Consider the following 18,554-nt stretch of genomic DNA (forward strand, 5'->3'; position numbering starts at 1 on the left):
TTTGTTATTACTTCAAAATTTTAAAATATAAGGAACAATTAATCATCTTCGAGAGTTTTTGGAGGAGTTCTTATTATCTAAAAAAGTGAAAATACTGGAAGAATGTAAGGCATTGGAACCAGAAAGCCTACGGTTTTTTTTGTTTTTGTTTTTGTTTTGAGATGGAGTCTCACTCTGTCTTCCAGGCTGGAGTACAGCGGCACAATCTTGGTTCACTGCAATCTCTGCCTTCCAGGTTCAAGCTATTCTCCAGCCTCAGCCTCCCAAGTAGCTGGGACAACAAGAGTGCACCACCACGTCTGGCTAATTTTTATATTTTTAGTAGAGACGAGGTTTTACTATGTTGGTCAGGCTGGTCTCGAACTCCTGACCTCTGGTGATCCACCTGCCTTGGCCTCCCAAAGTGCTGGGATTACAGGTGTGAGCCACTACGCCCAGCCAAGAAAGCCTAGGTTTTAATCCCAGCTTCATCCTTGTTAACTGTATGATCTGTGAGAAGCTACTATATGCCTCCTTCAACCTCATTCTCATAGTTGTAACATAAAAGAATGTGTGTGAATGTGCTCTGAAGCTATAAAGTGTTATACAGTTCTTAATTATCAGTATTATTTAAATGTTTGTAGTTTCAACCCCTGAGATTCTGCCTTTCATAAAAGTTGAACGGGCTATTTCATTTACTTTATATATACACACATACACACTCTCTCTCTCTCTCTCTCTCTCTCTCTGTCTCTCTCTCTCTCTCTCTCTATATATATATATATATATAATTTGAGTCAGGTCTTGCTCTGTCACCCAGACTGGAGTGCAGTGGCACGATCGTGGCTCACTGCAGCTTTGACCTTCTAAGCTCAAGTGATCTCCCACTTCAGCTACCCAAGTAGGTGCATTGCCACCATGCCCAGCTAATTTTTGTACTTTTTGTAGAGACAAGGTTTCAGCGTGTTGCCCAGGATGGTCTCAAACTGCTGGACTCAAGCAATCTGCCTGCCTCAGCCTCCCAAAGTGCTGGGATTATAGGCCTGAGTCATCCTGCCCAGCCAATGTTAATAATATTTAAATATTGCTACAATAGCTGTTGGGCTTTTCAGCTATTCAAAAGAAGTGCAAACACTTTTAGAAAGCAATTAACTAGGTAACAAATAATATTACATGCATGATTTATTTGTTCCATAAGGCAAAATTTTGTTATGTTTTATGTCATTAGTTTAATATCCCAATACTTATGAGCTACTTTGGAATTATCTACTTGTTATCAAGTATACTTTGTAAATATTGTTTTTATCCATGTCTATTTCCAACTACACTATACACTATGATGAATCCTCAAGGGTGTAGGCTACCTCCTATGCTTATGTTCTACCTAATACATAAATGTGAACCTCAAATACTGCATATCACTATTGACCATACTTTATATAATAAGTATTAAGTTATGGATTCTGAATGGGTCATCTGCTATACTACCAAGAAGATTAGATAAAGAAATGAAGGTTTAATTTTCCTCATCAGCAATTCTGGACAGGTCAAGATATATCCTTATATATATCCTTATATATAATAGAAATATTATTATATATAATAGAAATATTCGACATCCTAATCAATTTTCATTTTATTAATTTCTTAATGCTATTGGCAAACTTCGATTTTCAAACTTTAAGATAGGCACACAAAAAAATTAAAAAATGTTTAAAAAGATAAGCACAGCATTAAGATCCACTGAAGGTGAAAAGCTCTTACTCCACTGAAATCATCAGTATTTTCTAATGTAGTTTACATCATTTGTCTTAGATTTTCAAAACTAACTTTCTATTCTATGTATGAAGAAAATAGGCCAGGCACGGTGGCTCATGCCTGTAATCCCAGCACTTTGAGACATCGAACAGGGAGAACTGCTTGAGCCCAGGACAACATAATTTGTCTCTATAACAAATTAAAAAATTAACCAGGCGTAATGCCTCATCGTGTCTGCAGTCCCAGCTACTCAGGAGGCTGAAGTGGGAATACTACTTGAGCCCAGGAGGTCAAGGCTGTAGTGGGCCATGTTTGTGCCACTGCACTACAATTTGGATGACAAAGCAAGACTCTGTCTCAAAAGAGGAAAAAAAAACAATATAAAGGTGGAACCCCACATTTTTTTCATGGTATTTCAGTAATGGTAAAATTAACCACCTTAACATCCTTTTGAATGTTGTTATTCTAAGATGGTTCTATAAAAATTTGGAAGATATAAAATACATATTTTATAAATCTCTCATTCATCTTCTAACAAATTTTGCTTTAATGATCATCTGCCTTTAAAATGGTAAAACCACTTTCTGCTAGTTAAAATAAATATTATTCTTTTATAAGTAAGGCAAAGTAATTGGAGTCCCTTTTTCAGATTAAATTACCTCCTTTAATGAAGTTATCCACTTACATTTTGCCAATTGCTGATGCAAATTATTCAGTGTGTTCATCAGATTTTTACATGGCTTCTTTGGAAGTATCTTCCAGGCTACATTTTTCTTGTCACCAATTCTAAAATTAAATAACAACAGGAATATATTTGTTACATGGTCTTTGGGAGGGGGAAGGTATATATCTGTTATATATAAAAATAGGAAAAGATTAAACACATTGAATGAAGAATGAAATACATACAAAATATTTGCATTAACAAGAGAAAAATCCTATGGGGTAAACTGGCATGTTGAATATTTAAAAATTAATTTGTATGAGGGTAGAACCTTGTATTAAATATAGCTCACAAATTTATATTTATACTGAGTAAATTCCAGTTGCTTTGGAATCTTGCTAATCACCATAAAGCTTAATGTGGTGATCTTTACTCTTAATCTCCACTTAAGTGTGCTTAGACACCTAAATATTAGAAAAATCCTACAAGTTTTTTTCTTACATACTGTAAGAAAAAGCACTACAAAAACTTTCAGTAAACTCATGATCCACAGAGCTTATCAAAATACTTTGGTATATTTAAATACTTAGTTTCTTAGTTTCCTAAGAGCATAAGTAAGGATCATTTTTGTTTCTTTCAAAAAAGAAATAACCTATAATATTAAATTACTTGAATAAAGTACATTGTGAAATACTTATATAACTATAAAAGAGGATATCTGTTAAAAAATGATAAAGCAGTTTCCCCCTTATCTGTAGTGGATACATTCCAAGACCCCCAGTGAATGCTTGAAATCACAGACAGTTCTGAACCCCATTTTTACTACGTTTTTTCCCAAGCATATATACCTATGATAAAGTTCAATTTATAAATTAGGAATAGTAAGAGATCAATAACAATAATTTATAATAAAATAGAATTATAACAATATACTTTATATAAACGTTATGTGAACGTGGGCTCTCTCTCTCAAAATAACTGATTGTATTGTACTTACGTACTTTCAGACTGCAGTTGGCCACAGATAACTGAAACCATGGAAAGCCAAACTACGGGTAAGGGAAGAACTATTGTATCTTTGTTTCTGGGACAGGCTCCCATAATCTCCTTTATTATAGCTATTACAACACAGTTGGTCTCTAAACCATACACGGGGTAGGAGTAGAAAAGAGCATGGTGATAAAGCATTGCGAAGCATTTGGACTTAAAGATAGCTTTAATGACTCCACTTAAAAAAAAAAAGAAAAGACAACGTCTCATTCTGTCACCAAGGATGGAGTGCAGTGGCATGATCACGGCTCACTGCAGTCCCAGGCTCAAGTGGTCCTCCTGCCTCAGCCTCCCAAGCAGCTGAGACTACAGGTGCGCACCCCTACAGCCTGCTAATTTTTATTTTGTAGAGATGAGGTCTTGCTTTGTTGCCCAGGCTGGTCTTGAACTCCACACCTTAAGAAATCCTCCTGGCCTCTGCCTCTCAAAGTGTTAGGATTACAGGCAAGAGGCACTGTGCCCAGATGACTCTACTTTTTATTGAATCAGTTTTTTTATTTCAAAAGCAATGAATATTCATTTTAGAAAACTTGAACAATGTATAGAAAAAGAAAAGAAAAGTAAAACACTCATATTCTAACCACCACAGAACAACATAACACAGGTGTGTAGTGGAACTTGCTGAACTTTTTATATTCCCTAAACTTCCTACAGAACAAAAAAGGGCAAATATCACTTTGAAAAGTAAACAAAAAAAAAGAGTGGGATAAGAAAGATTAAGCTAAACAAAAATGACTGTCTTAGAATTTGTCCCCTCTATCTTTCTACAAATGAGAATAAAAATAAAGATAGGGCAGAGTCAAACTGCAGATGTCCTGCTGTGAAGGTGTGATTACATTTACAATGTGACCAACAGGTTCCTCTGTTATAGTAAGAACGCAATGTAGAAACACTTCTCAAATTATTTTCTTGATGAAACTCAGTAACACAGTTTTCCCACTGTGTCTTACCATTCACTGCATAGTGCCTGTCTTGCTAGACTTAATTACGAGTGTCTTAAAAGAAAGGAGAATATGTGGTTTGCCATTTTATTCCCAGTGCCTAGCAAAAAAGGGCACTCAGGATATGTTTGTGGCGTAAATGAATGACCAACATCTTGGTATCATCTGATCACATCTAATTACTGTTATTGCCATAATTTCCGCCTCTTGTTCTTGATATCTTCGCTCTAAAACTTGGCTGGGTAAGGGCATTTTTTTTTTTTTTGAGATGGAGTCTTGCCCTGTTGCCCAAGCTGGAGTGCGGTGGCGCGATCTCGGCCTACTACAAGTTCTACCTCCGGGGTTCATGCCATTCTCCTGCCTCAGCCTCCCGAGTAGCTGGGACTACAGGCATCCGCCACCGCCCCCCGCTAATGTTTTGTATTTTTAGTAGAGATGGGGTTTCACTGGTTAGCCAGGGTGGTCTCGATCTCCTGACCTCATGATCCGCCTGCTTCGGCCTCCCAAAGTGCTGGGATTACAAGCATGAGCCACTGTGCCCAGCCGTAAGGGAAATTTTTGAAGTACTTGAGTTTGGTCTATGATCATCTTCTTATAAGAAAGATCATCTTATGAGTAAATGTATACTCACGATGACTTCCACTTACAAGATTACTATATTATTTTATGACATACACATATTACATAGCTACCCAATAATTAGTGGCAGAAAGCATTAGTTTTGGAGTCAAACAGTAATGGCTTTAAAACCCAGTTCTGACAGTATAAGCTATGTGCCCTTTGGTAAGCCGCTTAAAAATCTAAGCTTTGGTTTCCCCATTTGTCAGAAGAGTTAAGAAGAACTACCTCTGCTGGGCACAGTGGCTCACGCCTGTAATCCCAGCATTTTGGGAGGCTGAGGCGGGCGGATCACGAGGTCAGGAGATCGAGACCACCCTGGCTAACACGGTGAAACCCCATCTCTACTAAAAAATACAAAAAATTAGCTGGGCATGGTGGTGGGCGCCTGTGGTCCCAGCTACTTGAGAGGCTAAGGCAGGAGAATGGCATAAACCTGGGAGGCGGAGCTTGCAGTGAGCCAAGATTGCGCCACTGCACTCCAGCCTGGGTGACAGAGCGAGACTCTGCTTCCAAAAAAAAAAAGAACTACCTCACAAAGTATGGAGAATCACATGAGATAACTTAGGCTACATATGTAGCTTTACACTTAGTACATATATATTAATTTCTTTCCCTTTCTTCAGAAATTTCTTAATATTTAAAACATAGTCTGTATTATATATACTTAAGACAGACAGGTAAGGGAAAAAGAAACCAAAAATTCCACACTTGGGATTTGTTTTTCTTTCAAATTTCAGGCTGGGGCTTCAGAAATTCTAATTGAAGGAAAGTAGAAAGCTGTCAGTTCGCTAGTCTAGTCCTCCACCCGTTTGGAGGGTGATAATGTCAAGAATTCATGAGCACAAACAACTCATGTTTCTCTGATTCTTTAACTCATTAGTGATCAAAGCAGAAAGAAAAGAGTTCAGACCTCAGCAACCTGAAAGAAAAGAAAGAAAGAAAGAAAGAAAGAAAGAAAGAAAGAAAGAAAGAAAGAAAGAAAGAAAGAAAGAAAGAGTAAGTAGGAAGACAAAATTCTTCTAATTTTTAAATTTTTTGTATAAATGGGGTCTCTTCTGGCCTCAAGTGATCCTCCTGCCTCAGCCTCCCAACGTGTGGAGATTACAGGTATGAGTCACCACACTCAGATGCGAAAATTCTTTTAACAAATTAAGAGACATTATAAGGGGGGAAATACAACTTATTACCATAATAAAAACAGTATCAGTATACACTCTTACCACTGTTAATTTCAATTAAAAAATATTATATCATGTAACATTAAACTGGCAAGGAAAAGTTATATTACTTTAGTATTTGAAAGTATTAAACAGTTCTGGTAAAGAATGAAATGTTGATGGTAAAGAACCATTGAATCTATTGATGCCATATGTAAAAGGGCTTTTATGCATAAAATATATTTCATATTTTCTTGGTTAGGCTTTCAATGAATAAAAACTTTTTGACAGTATGCATGCTTTATAAGAGAATATTCATTTTCTGCTAAACTTTTCTAATGGTTTAGGCACTTGAGGTTTCGACATATGACAAGACTGATAACTAATCTAAGGTTTCATAATTAAATCGAAAAGCTTTAGGCTGTCTCAACCCTTCGGGAGGCTGAGGCAGGCAGATCACCTGAGGCCAGGAGTTTGAGACCAGCCTGGCCAACACAGTGAAAACCCATCTCTACTAAGAATACAAAAATTAGCCAGGTGGCGTGCACCTGTAGTCTCAGCTACTTGAGAGGCTGAGGCAGAAGAATCACTAGAACCTGGGAGGAAGAGGTTGCAGTGAGCTGAAATCACGCCACTGCACCTGAGCCTGGGTGACAGAATGAGACATCATCTCAGAAAAATAAAAAATAAAATTTTTTTCAAAAAAAGCTTTAAGATAAAAAGCTCTTATTTAAAAATGGAGAAAAACTGGGTGTGGTGGCTCATGCCTATAATCCCAATGCTTTGAGAGGCCAAGGGAGGAGGATAACCTGAGGTCAGGAGTTCCAAACCAGCTGGGACAACACTGCAAGACCCCTTCTCTACAAAAAAATTTAAAAAAAAAATTAGCCAGGTATGGCCGGGCATGGTAGCTCACACCTATAATCCCAGCACGTTGGGAGGCTGAGGCAGGTGGATCACAAGGTCAGGAGATCAAGACCATCCTTGCTAACATGGTGAAACCCTGTCTCTACTAAAAATACAAAAAAATTAGCCGGGCGTGGTGGCGGATGCCTGTAGTCCCAGCTACTTGGGAGGCTGAGGTAGGAGAATGGTGTGAACCCAGGAGGCAGAGCTTGCAGTGAGCCGAGATTGCACCACTGCACTCAAGCCTGGGTGACAAAGCAAGACTCTGTCTCAAAAAAAAAAAAAAGTGGCCAGGCCTGGTGGTACACACCTGTAGTCCTAGCTACCTGGGAGGCTGAGGCAAGAGGATTGCTTGATCCCAGAAATTTGGCAGTGAGGTATGATCATGCTACTGCACTCCAGCCTGATTGACAGAGTGAGACCCCATTTCTTTAAAAAAAGGGAGAAAAACCTACTTCACATTTACATATTTAAGTGTAAAAGCTGTACCAGCTTTGGGGCTTTATTAGACTAAATCATAGTTATTATAAGCATGTCCTGTGGGTTCAATGTGGACAGTGCATCAATTTCCTCTTCCCTGAATAGATTAAGTATGGAAAATAAGGGACACAAAACAATGCTGAATTATAAAAAGGCTTTAAAAATAGTTCCAATAGCTATAACTTACATATAATTTCAATGCAAAGAGATGAAAACATAAAATCCTTGCATCCCTAGGGTGTAAAGATAATGAAATTATGTATAATTTTACAGTTACTTTAAAATGTTACAGCATTTATTTTACTATGATTTTTTTTTTTTTTTTTTTGAGACGGAGTCTCCCTCTGTCGCCCAGGCCAGAGTGCAGTGGTGCAATCTCAGCTCACTGCAACCTCCGCCTCCCGGGTTCAAGCGATTCTCCTGCCTCAGTCTCCCGAGTAGCTGGGAATACAGGCACCTGCCACCATGTCCAGCTAATTTTTGTATTTTTAGTAGAGACATGGTTTCATCATGTTGGCCAGGCTGGTCTCGAACTCCTGACCTCAAGTGATCCGCCTGCCTTGGCTTCCCAAAGTGCTGGGATTACAGGCATCAGCCACCATGCCCAGCCTATATTTAAGTATTCTAATAGTATTATAAAAGACTAGAAATAGGATTGAAATATTAAAGAATGGTGTTTTAATTCAATTTGTGATTTCACCTATACTCATATCATTAAAGGGAAATAAACTTTTTCTATTTCTAACCTCAATTTCCCTTTGGCTAAATTTCTTTTTCTTTTTCTTTCTTTTTTTAATTTTTTTGTGAGACGGAGTTTCACTGTTGTTGCCCAGGCTGGAGTGCAGTGGTGTGATCTCAGCTCACCACAACCTCTGCCTCCCGGGTTCAAGCAATTCTCCTGCCTCAGCCTCCCGAGTAGCTGGGATTACAGGCATGCGCCATCACGCTCAGCTAATTTTGTATTTTTAGTAGAGATGGGGTTTCTCTTTGTTGGTCAGGCTGGTCTTGAACTCCTGACCTCAGGTGATCTGATCACCTCGGCCTCCCAAAGTGCTAGGAGTACAGGCGTGAGCTACTGTGCCCAGCTCCCTTTGGCTAAATTTCTAAGCAAGCCTAACATTAAAATGTTTCTTAAATATTGAAAGCCTGAGGATAAAATGTATAGTCTTTCCAATAAAACCTTCTTTAATACTCTAAATCTACTCCACTGATGCATAATAAGGTCTGATTCAAAGATGGTGATTACCCCACATAACAAGGAATACAATATATCTTAAAAGAACCCTCGTTAACAATCATAAAATATACAGTTACATACATATGCTACAAAGTTGTAAAATATAGATGTAGAATCACTAAAATGTACTTACTGAGAAATAGTGTTGGTATCTACATCAACACAACTGACATCTGGTGGAGGATCATAGAGATCAAAGTATCTTGAATCAATCCCTACTATGAATGGACATGGTGCACTCAAGACATCTGCTAAAGCCAGTGGGCAGAGAGGAACATACGGGCATGGCCAGTGGAAAGGGAAAATCATCTTGGATAAACAAAAGATAGGAGAGCATTTACCTTTTTGACACTTAAGCATAATTTATCAGCACACACAAAAAACTGTCTTTTAAGTATTACCTAAAGTCTAATGCCTGATAATGAATTAAATAATTGTAACTACAGTTAATGGTCAGGAAATCAAAACTGCTTTCAAAAAACACAAATTCATTACTCTCTGAATTTTAGTTAAGCATTAAAATGACTTTAAGTTATATAAATAAACTAAATTTAAACTAAATTGACTGCCAATAAGAAACTGATACTCACAGACACTAATGCTTCTGTCACACTAGTAAGCACGGATGGCCGTAGGGAATGGATAAGAATTTTATGTTCTGTTACTGCAAACACCAGTAGTGTCACAGCATTTTCAGGGCCTAAATTCTGGAGTAGTGTTGAAAACTTGCCACCACTGTCAATCCAAACAAAAATATATAATTATAAAATAATCATCCAAACACCTCATTATCTAAAACAATGGGCAAAAGTAGTTGATTAGAGTAGGATTTGTATTATATATGTTGATTAGGGTACAATTTGTATTATATATTCACCATTAAACATGATTGCTGCTATGATGCAGGGAAAACACTGCATCACAAACACACTATGAAAACAATGCAGTTCTGGGAGATTCCAAAATCATTCTTTTGTACTGTATCCAATATGGAAAACGAAAAGTCATCTGCTTCATTTCATGTAAAAAGATTTGTCACGTACATAATGTCCAAATAAAGAATGCAATTTATAAAAGGGATGCTTTGATTGAAAGCAAATCCTTAAATGGAAGTTTTTTGGACATGATCTATCTTCCACTGTAATTATCAGAAAAACCATATGACTTACAGGCCCACTTCCCTTAAGGTAAATACACATTAAAACTTAATTTTATGAATAATCTTTACTACTGTAATGATAATAGTAATAGGAAATCAAGAGGTACAAAATAATGAGATACACATACAAAGCAAGTTAATAATGAAAACAATAAACTTAGGCCTTCTATATAGTAACAAAATACTGAACTGACAAAGTAAATAGTTCAGTAAGCCAGCAAGTATTTTGTTTATATAATGCTAAACAACTAGTTTCACTGGAATAATCTTTTAAATAAAGCAAAACTAGTAACAAAAGCCTCTTGGTGAAACGAAAACATATGTCCACAAAAAAATTGGGGTAAGTTCATAGTAGCCAAAATGTGGAACTATCCCAAATGTCTATCAACTGATAAACAGATAATAAAACATATATCCATACAATGAAATATTATTCAGCAATAAAAAGTACTGATGCATGAGGCAACATAGACAGACCTTGAAAACATTAAGTCAAAGAAGCCAGACTACATATTGTATGATTCCATTTATATGAAATGTCCAGTATAGACAGATCTACAGCAACGCAATGTAGATTAGTGGTTGACTAGGGCTGGAGAGGGGTATATGTATGTTAGAGATGGGAGGAATTAAGGAAGTTAACTGCTGAAGGGTAAAGAGTTTCTTTCTAGGGTGATGAAAATGTTCTAAAATTTATTACAGTGATAGCTGCAGAACTCTGTGAATATAACTATTGAATCATACACTTTAATTGGGTGAATTATATGATATGTGAATTATAACTCAATAAAGCTGTTACCTAAAAAAGTCCTTTACGTAATTTAGAGTAACATACATAGTCTCAGTCATTGTTTCTAGTTTATTTTCAGCTCAAACAAAGGTTAAAACATTTGTCACTCTGCGCTGAGAGCTAGTGATGAAATAATCTGCAATTCTTACAAAATTAATGTCAAAGATGGCAGCTGCTCTCCCTTAGGTATCTGCTGTACAACTTAATCAAACTGTAACCATTTCTCTGATGAAAAAATTACACAGCTAATCAACTTTCAAGAAAGGATACTGTAGAGAAAACATACTTAATAATTTCTCTGAACTTTTAAGGTAAGAAAATACATTGTCCTATTCTACAATTTAGTAATTAGAACCACTTTTTTTTCTTTTGGAAATTAATTGCATTTTAAAAAGAAAAAATTAATTGCATTTGAATGTTCTTCAGAGTTTAGTTAAAGTTCAAATTAATTGTTCTCATCATCTACATATATAAACACACCACACACACACACTTACACAATAGTAGGTACTTGATGATAATAGATACACAAAATACAAAACACTATTATAAAAATTTCCTTTTTTTAGTTAATAACTGCAACCCAAACATTAAGTAAAAGAAATTTAGAGTAGTAGTAGTTCAGTGAGAAGTATTCCCATCAACATTTGAAATTTTAGCTAGGAAAAAGAAAATATTTGAATGTTATGCTAGATTGAGAGAAAAATAAATAGAAATGAGGTTTTACTTGCCTTAGTGGAAGAGGTGAAGACACAGGCTGACTGAGAATTAGATTATCATGTGGTGATAACTGGAAGAAGATTTAAAATAAAGAATTTGAAACATAAAGATGAACTTTAAAACATCACTTTCTGTTAAAAATATTAGAATAATGATTATGCCCATGAAGTTTCACTATATCCATTTACCAGTATCAGAACAATTTATATCACTTACTAAGATCTTAAAAAACAGCTCCTGACCCCTTCCAACTACTAACTCTTCTTACTGTGAATCCTCTTTTCTTCTGTCCTCAATGGTTTCCCTGATGCCATTTTAACAAATTCACACTGAAAGACTAAATTATTCATTTAACACCAAAATACCAGGGTCAAAAAACCTATGGCCTACATGACAAATCCATAGATTGCCTGTTTTTGTAAATAAAGTTTTACTGAAATATAGGCATGCTCATTCTTTACATATTACCTAGCTGCTCTTGTGCTGTAACAGCAGAGCTGAATAGTTGTGACAGAGATCAGATGATCAGTAAAGACCAAAATATTTACTGTATGACCAATAACCAAAAAAGTTTGTTAACTTCCACCATAAAACAATCTTTTGTGTGTTATTTAAACTGAATGTGCTATGTATTTTCTTACACTAAATACCAGGAAACAAGACAGAAATGACATGTGGATATTCAGACTGAATATAAAGTTCAAAATAATATTTTTTAGATATTTTATCTGTATTAATATAATAATGTAATTACTCTTATCTATGTTTTGAAATTTATGCAAACATAACTTTTCCTTATATCTATTCTAATACATTTAACTTATTATATGATTGCCAAAGGCACAAACTTTCAAATACCTACAACAAATTTAGGGGAAAAAAGTTCCTTTCTGTGTATTCAAAATGTCTACTTCAACCCACTTCTTTAATTCTTGAACGCTTTCTCTAAGAAAAGCAGGAGATGTCTGGGAGGAGTCAATAAAACATTAAGGGCCCAAACTACAATGGGGAATAGTATCTGGTTCTCTCTAAATCTCATTAGGTTTTTTTCCTCATTCAAAATTGTTATTCTTATGTTACATTTTGACAGAGCCAATAACAACTCATAGGTCCCCCAATCAAAAACATAAAAACCTCACCTGAACTAAAATCCGTGGTCTCTGAGGAGATGGAAAAGGAACTTTATGCATAAAATGAGAAATATGCCTTGAAAACAAACAAAAATGTAAGTGATTCCAAAGTGAATGCCATATGATATAAAGGTCAACATGTCTCCACAAGTTCAAGTTGAGTCAAAACCCTGTGTACCTATTATTTTGAAATCCCCAATACTATGAAAACAAGTGAACAATCAAAAATCATTCATCCCATTAAAGTTGCTTCTGCTTAAACCCAGTGACTTTTCACATTAATAGGTATTCACTTCAACAACATTTGTTATCACTGTCTTAAAAGTCTGTTTAACTTTTACCTAGATAATATGTGACATATCAGTGATGTGGAAATTACCCAAAAAGTAAATTCTTACATTTACAATATGCTTTTTAGTGAATTGCTCATATTTTATATACAACAAACACTTAAGGTGCTCCAGAAAAAAATGAAACCGCTTAATAGCTTCTAAAAAATGAACAGTATTCTTTCTATTAACAATACGTTAAAAATTATATTAATGATTTTGTAGGGTTTTTTCCCCCAGAATAAGACAGATAAAAAGCTAGATCTATGGATTTTGTTTTTAACACTATGGAACAGAAAAAAAGCGACCACAGTGAAAAATCTTTCCTGGGGAAGAATAAGCTATTTTATTTCTGAATTATTTTTTAAATTTTTGTTCCAGTCTGAATGTTTGTATTTTTTTTTAAAACATTATTTCAAAATCATCTTGGTTTCAGAACAAAGAAAATTTCAACTAGATAGACAATACTAGAAATTTATTAATTTACAAATATGTTTTGCCTGTTTACTATATAAAAACACACCAACAGACATGATAGGATATGTATAAAAGGCATAAAGCCACCAATGTCTACCATTAAAGTACTCATAATCTAAACAAACATTAAGCGGGGAATGAATACCACAGCATATACATCTGCTTGAATTATGAAGTAGTTAGAACAGCAGAAAACAAAGTGTGATCCACAAACCCCTAAAGATATTCAAGATCCATTCAGGGAAGATCTGCAAGGTCACAACTATTTTTATAATAACAATATGATGTTGGCCAAGTGTGGTAATCCCAGCACTTTGAGGGGCTGAGGCGGGTGAACTGATTGAGCCTAGGAGTTTAAGACCAGCCTAGGCAACGTGGTGAAACACTGTCTCTACAAAAAATACAAAAATGAGCCAGGCATGGTGGCATGCGCCTGTAGTCCCAGCTACTTGGAGGGGCTGAGGTGGGAGGATGGCTTGAGCCCAGGAAGTCCGGGCTGCAGTGAGCCATGATCATGCCACTGATCTCCAGCCTGGGCAACAGAGTGAGACGCTGATTCATAAACAAAAACAGGCAAGGCGCGATGGCTCACACCTGTAATCTCAGCACTTTGGGAGGTCAAGGTGGGCAGATCACTTGAGGTCAGGAGTTTGAGACCAGCCTGGCCAGCATGGTAAAACCCTGTCTCTACCAAAAATACAAAAATTAGCCAGATGTGGTGGTGCATGTCTGTAATTCCAGCTACTCAGGAGACTGAGGCATGAGAATCACTTAAGCCCAACAGGCAGAGGTTGCAGTGAGCTGAGATCACATCACTGTAGTCCAGCCTAGGTGACAGAACAAGACTCTGTGTCAAAAAACAAAAAAAAAAAAAAAAAAGAAAAAAACAAGCAAACAAAAAATTATATGATGTCATTTGCTTTTTGCACAATGTTGACATTTGCACTGACAGTGCAAGAGCATTGTGGGTAAAACTGCTGGTGACTTACTATGAATCAAGGCAGTGGCACCAAAATGTACTAGTAGTTGCTATATTCTTTACTACTATACACTTGCAGTAAGAGTGTCAACATTAGCAGTAAATATTACTAATTGTATTAAGTTTTGGCTGTAGTGTACATTTTTAAAATTCTGTATGATGAAAGGGAAACTACACATAAAGAACTTCTGTTGCATACAGAAGTACAATGGTTGTCTTGATTTTGGAAATGCACTTGTACAACTAAGTTGTGAGTGAACTTGCTGGTTTTCTCCCACAGAGTGCAATTTTTGTTTGAAAGATGACTGACAGGCCAGGTGCGGTGGCTCACACCTGTAATCCCAGCATTCTGGGAGGCCAAGGCAGGTGTTTCACCTGAGGTCAGAAGTTCGAGACCAGCCTGAGCAACATGGCAAAACCCCATCTCTACCAAAAATACAAAATTAGACAGGTGTGGTGGCACACGCCTGTAATCCCAGCTACTGGCAGTATTTGCCAATAATTAAATACAAACTTTCAAGTGGAAATTAGAATTCTGCACCATGAGCCTGAAAGCTTCCTAATGCTCAAAAACTTTTCTAAGATAGGTGGTGATATTAACAAATGTGATTTTTTAATATTAATAATAACATGTGTCTACATTTGGAAGATGTGCTTAACTTGGCAAATCAGCATTTTCCAAATGACCAATGCACAATGCTACAAAATAATGCATAACTGGAAGTTCCCCCAAAGAGTCAAACAGACCGACAGATTTTTTTTTTTTTTTTTTTTTTTTTTTGGAGACAGAGTTTTGCTCTGTCGCCCAGGCTGGAGTGCAGTGGCATGATCTTGGCTCACTGCAACCTCTGCCTCCTGGGTTTAAGCAATTCTCCTTGCCTCAGCCTCCAGAGTAGATGGGACTACAGGCACCAGCAACCACAGTTGGTTTTTGTATTTCTTTTTTTTTAGTAGAGACAGGGTTTCACCATGTTGGCCAGGCTGGTCTTGAACTCCTGACCTCCTGCCCTAGCCTTCCAGAGTGTTGGGATTACAGGTGTGAGCCACCACACCTGGCCAGACCAATAGATTTTAATGTAACTGACAAAGTTCACTACTACAGTTTTAGATTGCAAATAACTTGTAAGAAACCAACATTTGTCAAGCTTGGTGCAGCGTCAAAAAAAAAGAATATCCAAAACTTTCTGAAAATATTATTCAAAATCCCTCCCTTTTCTATCTACATATCTGTGGGAGGCCAGGCCTTCTTTGTATATTTCAACCAAAACAACTACTGCAACAGATTGAATGCAGAACCATATATGGAAGCCCGGCTATGTTCAATTAAGCTAGACATTAGAGATTTGCAAAAATGTAAAACAATGCCCTTCTGCTCACTAAAGTTTTTTTAGTTTTGGAAAAGTTATTTTTCAAAAAAGACATTTATATTAACATGTAATGGGTTTGTTATCTTTAAAATAAATAGACCTGGCGATTCCATTACTGGGTATATTGCCAAAGAAAAAAAATGCATTCATCTAATTTTTCCTGTACATTCATTATATGTAAATACGGTAAGGAATTTTTTTTTTTTTTTTTTTTTTGAGACAGGGTCTCCCTCTGTCACCCAGGCTGGAGTGCAGTGGCATCATCATGGCTTACTGCAACCTCCGTTTCCCAGGTTCAAGTGATTCTCATGCCTTGGCCTCCCAAGCAGCTGGGACTACAGGCATGGGCCATGTCCAACTAATTTCTGTAGTTTTGTAGAGACAGGGTTTTGCCATGTTGCTCAGGCTGGTCTTAAACTACTGGACTCAAGCAATCTGCCTGCCTTGGCTTCCCAAAGTGCTGAAATTATGGGTGTGAGCTATTGCACCCAGCCCCAGTAAGAAACATTTTTAAAGGTTCATAATAAATTTAAAGTATATGTAAAATAAGAATTTAAAAATTAGTAAAAAATGTTCAGCATTTGTCCAGATTAGGATCTCTAAACTTTACAAGAGCATTAAAAAAAAGAAACATTAATTTCATCTCATTGGAGACAAAATTATTTTAAATAACAAGACCACAAACACACAATGGAGAAATATTACCTGACTGAAATAAACCATTTTTTTCAAATAACTCTTGAGAAATCTAGTATCCATACAAAATTTACCCAGTTGCCAACACAAATTTTCCACATAATGGAAAGATCTGTCAAATGTTGAACCAAGAACACTTAACTTACTTCTCAATTGGAAGGACATGAGGCCCAGAGATGGAATAACGATACAGAAAAGTCAGAAACTTCCTGAATGCATCAAAAAAAGGCCAGTGAGAAAGAAGACAGATGCATTTGTTAGTATGAATTGTTTTGGAACTATCAGACTTCCCATCTGCTGATGTTAAACCCAAAAGAAGTCTCTGTTTTTCTGTGAGATTCTCCTCAGAGTATGGTTCATAAAACTGAATAGCAGCACCATAAACCTGCAAAACAAGTAATATATCCAGTAAATATACTTTGTATCATATATCCAAATGACATCATCAGTTAAATATTTAATAAAATGCTTGCTATGAGCCAGGTGAGAGGCCAGGTATTAGGAACACAGTGATGAAGAGACACCCCTCCTGCTTTCTTGATGTATCTAAGAACTATATAGTGCTATTCTCATGTCTCCTTACTATTGAAAGAAAAGGTTATTTTGATTAAATTTATTTGTTTTATAAAGAGTGGAAGCAATTTTATCAATATTCTCTAGAAGAAAATGAAAATTAATTACTTGGTAGAAAGTGAGATGAAAATTTAGATAAGGAAATACAAATTCCAGCGTTGGGCAATTCATTGAATTTCTCGGGACATCAATTTTCCTATCCATAAAATGAGGACGTTAGACTTGATAATTTCTAAGGTCCCTGCCAACTATCATGTCTATAATTCTAAACTGCATTATATATTTAATAATGTTACTTTCAAAGCTTCTTTATCACAGAAAGTGAACCAATGAAGGATCATCATTTGATAATGAAAAAATGTTTCACTACAATCACAAAAAAGCATTTAGGTGGATGGGACTGAATAAAAATTCTCTTTTCCTGTCCCTGGATACAGTTATTTTAATCAAGTGGAAAAGTATGCATAATGCATTCAATTTAATCAGTTTTTCCCCTACTATTCTTTGCATTATAGAAAACTTGAAAATGTACAAGAAATTTGCAGATACAAATTGTCAAACACATACCTTTTCAGCTGAGGCTCCAGTTAAAACAAATGTAGAAAATACAGGGAGAGGGTATTTGCTATTTGATGGCCAACATTCAATGGTTGCTCCCATTGGTAAACAAAATAGAGGAACGGATTCTGGTAGTGAGAATGACTCATAATCTTCTTGAGGATATCTACAAATTAGGCCTATAAAAACAACAATAAATATTAAGTCATCATCTCTTGAATTTAGGTACTTACTAGTTCAATGATGATAAAATGCTTTGTTATTTCACACATTTGGAATGCCAAAGCATGACATGTATGTAATAACAGTGAATACTTTGGTAGGATTCATAGAGATTTTAATCCTTGAACATTGTAACTATTAACTAACTGCTTAATATTTATCAAGCTTCATCCATAAAGGCTATGTTAAAGCTAACAAGAAAAAGATATCCTACAGAAATGCACAAACATACTCCTAAAAATTCAGTTTGTGGCCACACTACCTTAGAAAGCATACTAAGCTTTTGAAATTTTCAATATGGTTTATTTTCATCTATCTACTTCATCAGCTCTCAATAACTTTCCCTCAGGGGTGCTTTTACACATTAAAATTCATATCCCATAGGAGTATATGTTAACTTCTAGCACAAATACAGGAAAATTACTCATAAAAATAGAAGAGTCACATATTTACAATGTCTTAGCAATAGTACCAACTCAAGCTCAGCTTCTAAATAACACCAGATTATATGAAGATAGAGTTTTAAGTTGCCTATGATTTCACATTAGGAAAACGGTCCAGGCATCTTCCACTGAATACATTCCAGGAAGAACCTTGTACCTCATTTTGTGGAACTAGGAACAGAAAATAGGTTCCCTGGCCATAAAGCCCTTAAAGTCAACTAGATATTATCACTAGACAGCTACAAAGACAAAAAGATAAACTGAGGGATGTAAGTGGTTGTTGCTTCTGCCACTAATATCTCTGTGACTTTGGACAAA

General features: G+C 36.1%; 1 protein-coding gene across 1 annotated transcript in view; it reads right to left on the reverse strand.

Moving 5' to 3' along the window:
* DENND4A (DENN/MADD domain containing 4A) overlaps nucleotides 1-18,554 on the reverse strand; it is a 139,404-nt gene that overhangs the window by 68,017 nt on the left and 52,833 nt on the right. The window contains exons 7-12 of the mRNA XM_011969323.1: nucleotides 16,587-16,825; nucleotides 12,602-12,668; nucleotides 11,474-11,532; nucleotides 9,384-9,528; nucleotides 8,927-9,102; nucleotides 2,423-2,523 (exon numbers count right to left, since the gene is read on the reverse strand). Coding sequence (XP_011824713.1) covers nucleotides 2,423-2,523; nucleotides 8,927-9,102; nucleotides 9,384-9,528; nucleotides 11,474-11,532; nucleotides 12,602-12,668; nucleotides 16,587-16,825 — 787 coding nt within the window. The remainder of the gene's footprint in view (nucleotides 1-2,422; nucleotides 2,524-8,926; nucleotides 9,103-9,383; nucleotides 9,529-11,473; nucleotides 11,533-12,601; nucleotides 12,669-16,586; nucleotides 16,826-18,554) is intronic.

This window comes from Mandrillus leucophaeus, unplaced genomic scaffold (genome assembly GCF_000951045.1).
Source record: "Mandrillus leucophaeus isolate KB7577 unplaced genomic scaffold, Mleu.le_1.0 Scaffold12, whole genome shotgun sequence".
Taxonomy (NCBI): Eukaryota; Metazoa; Chordata; class Mammalia; order Primates; family Cercopithecidae; genus Mandrillus; species Mandrillus leucophaeus.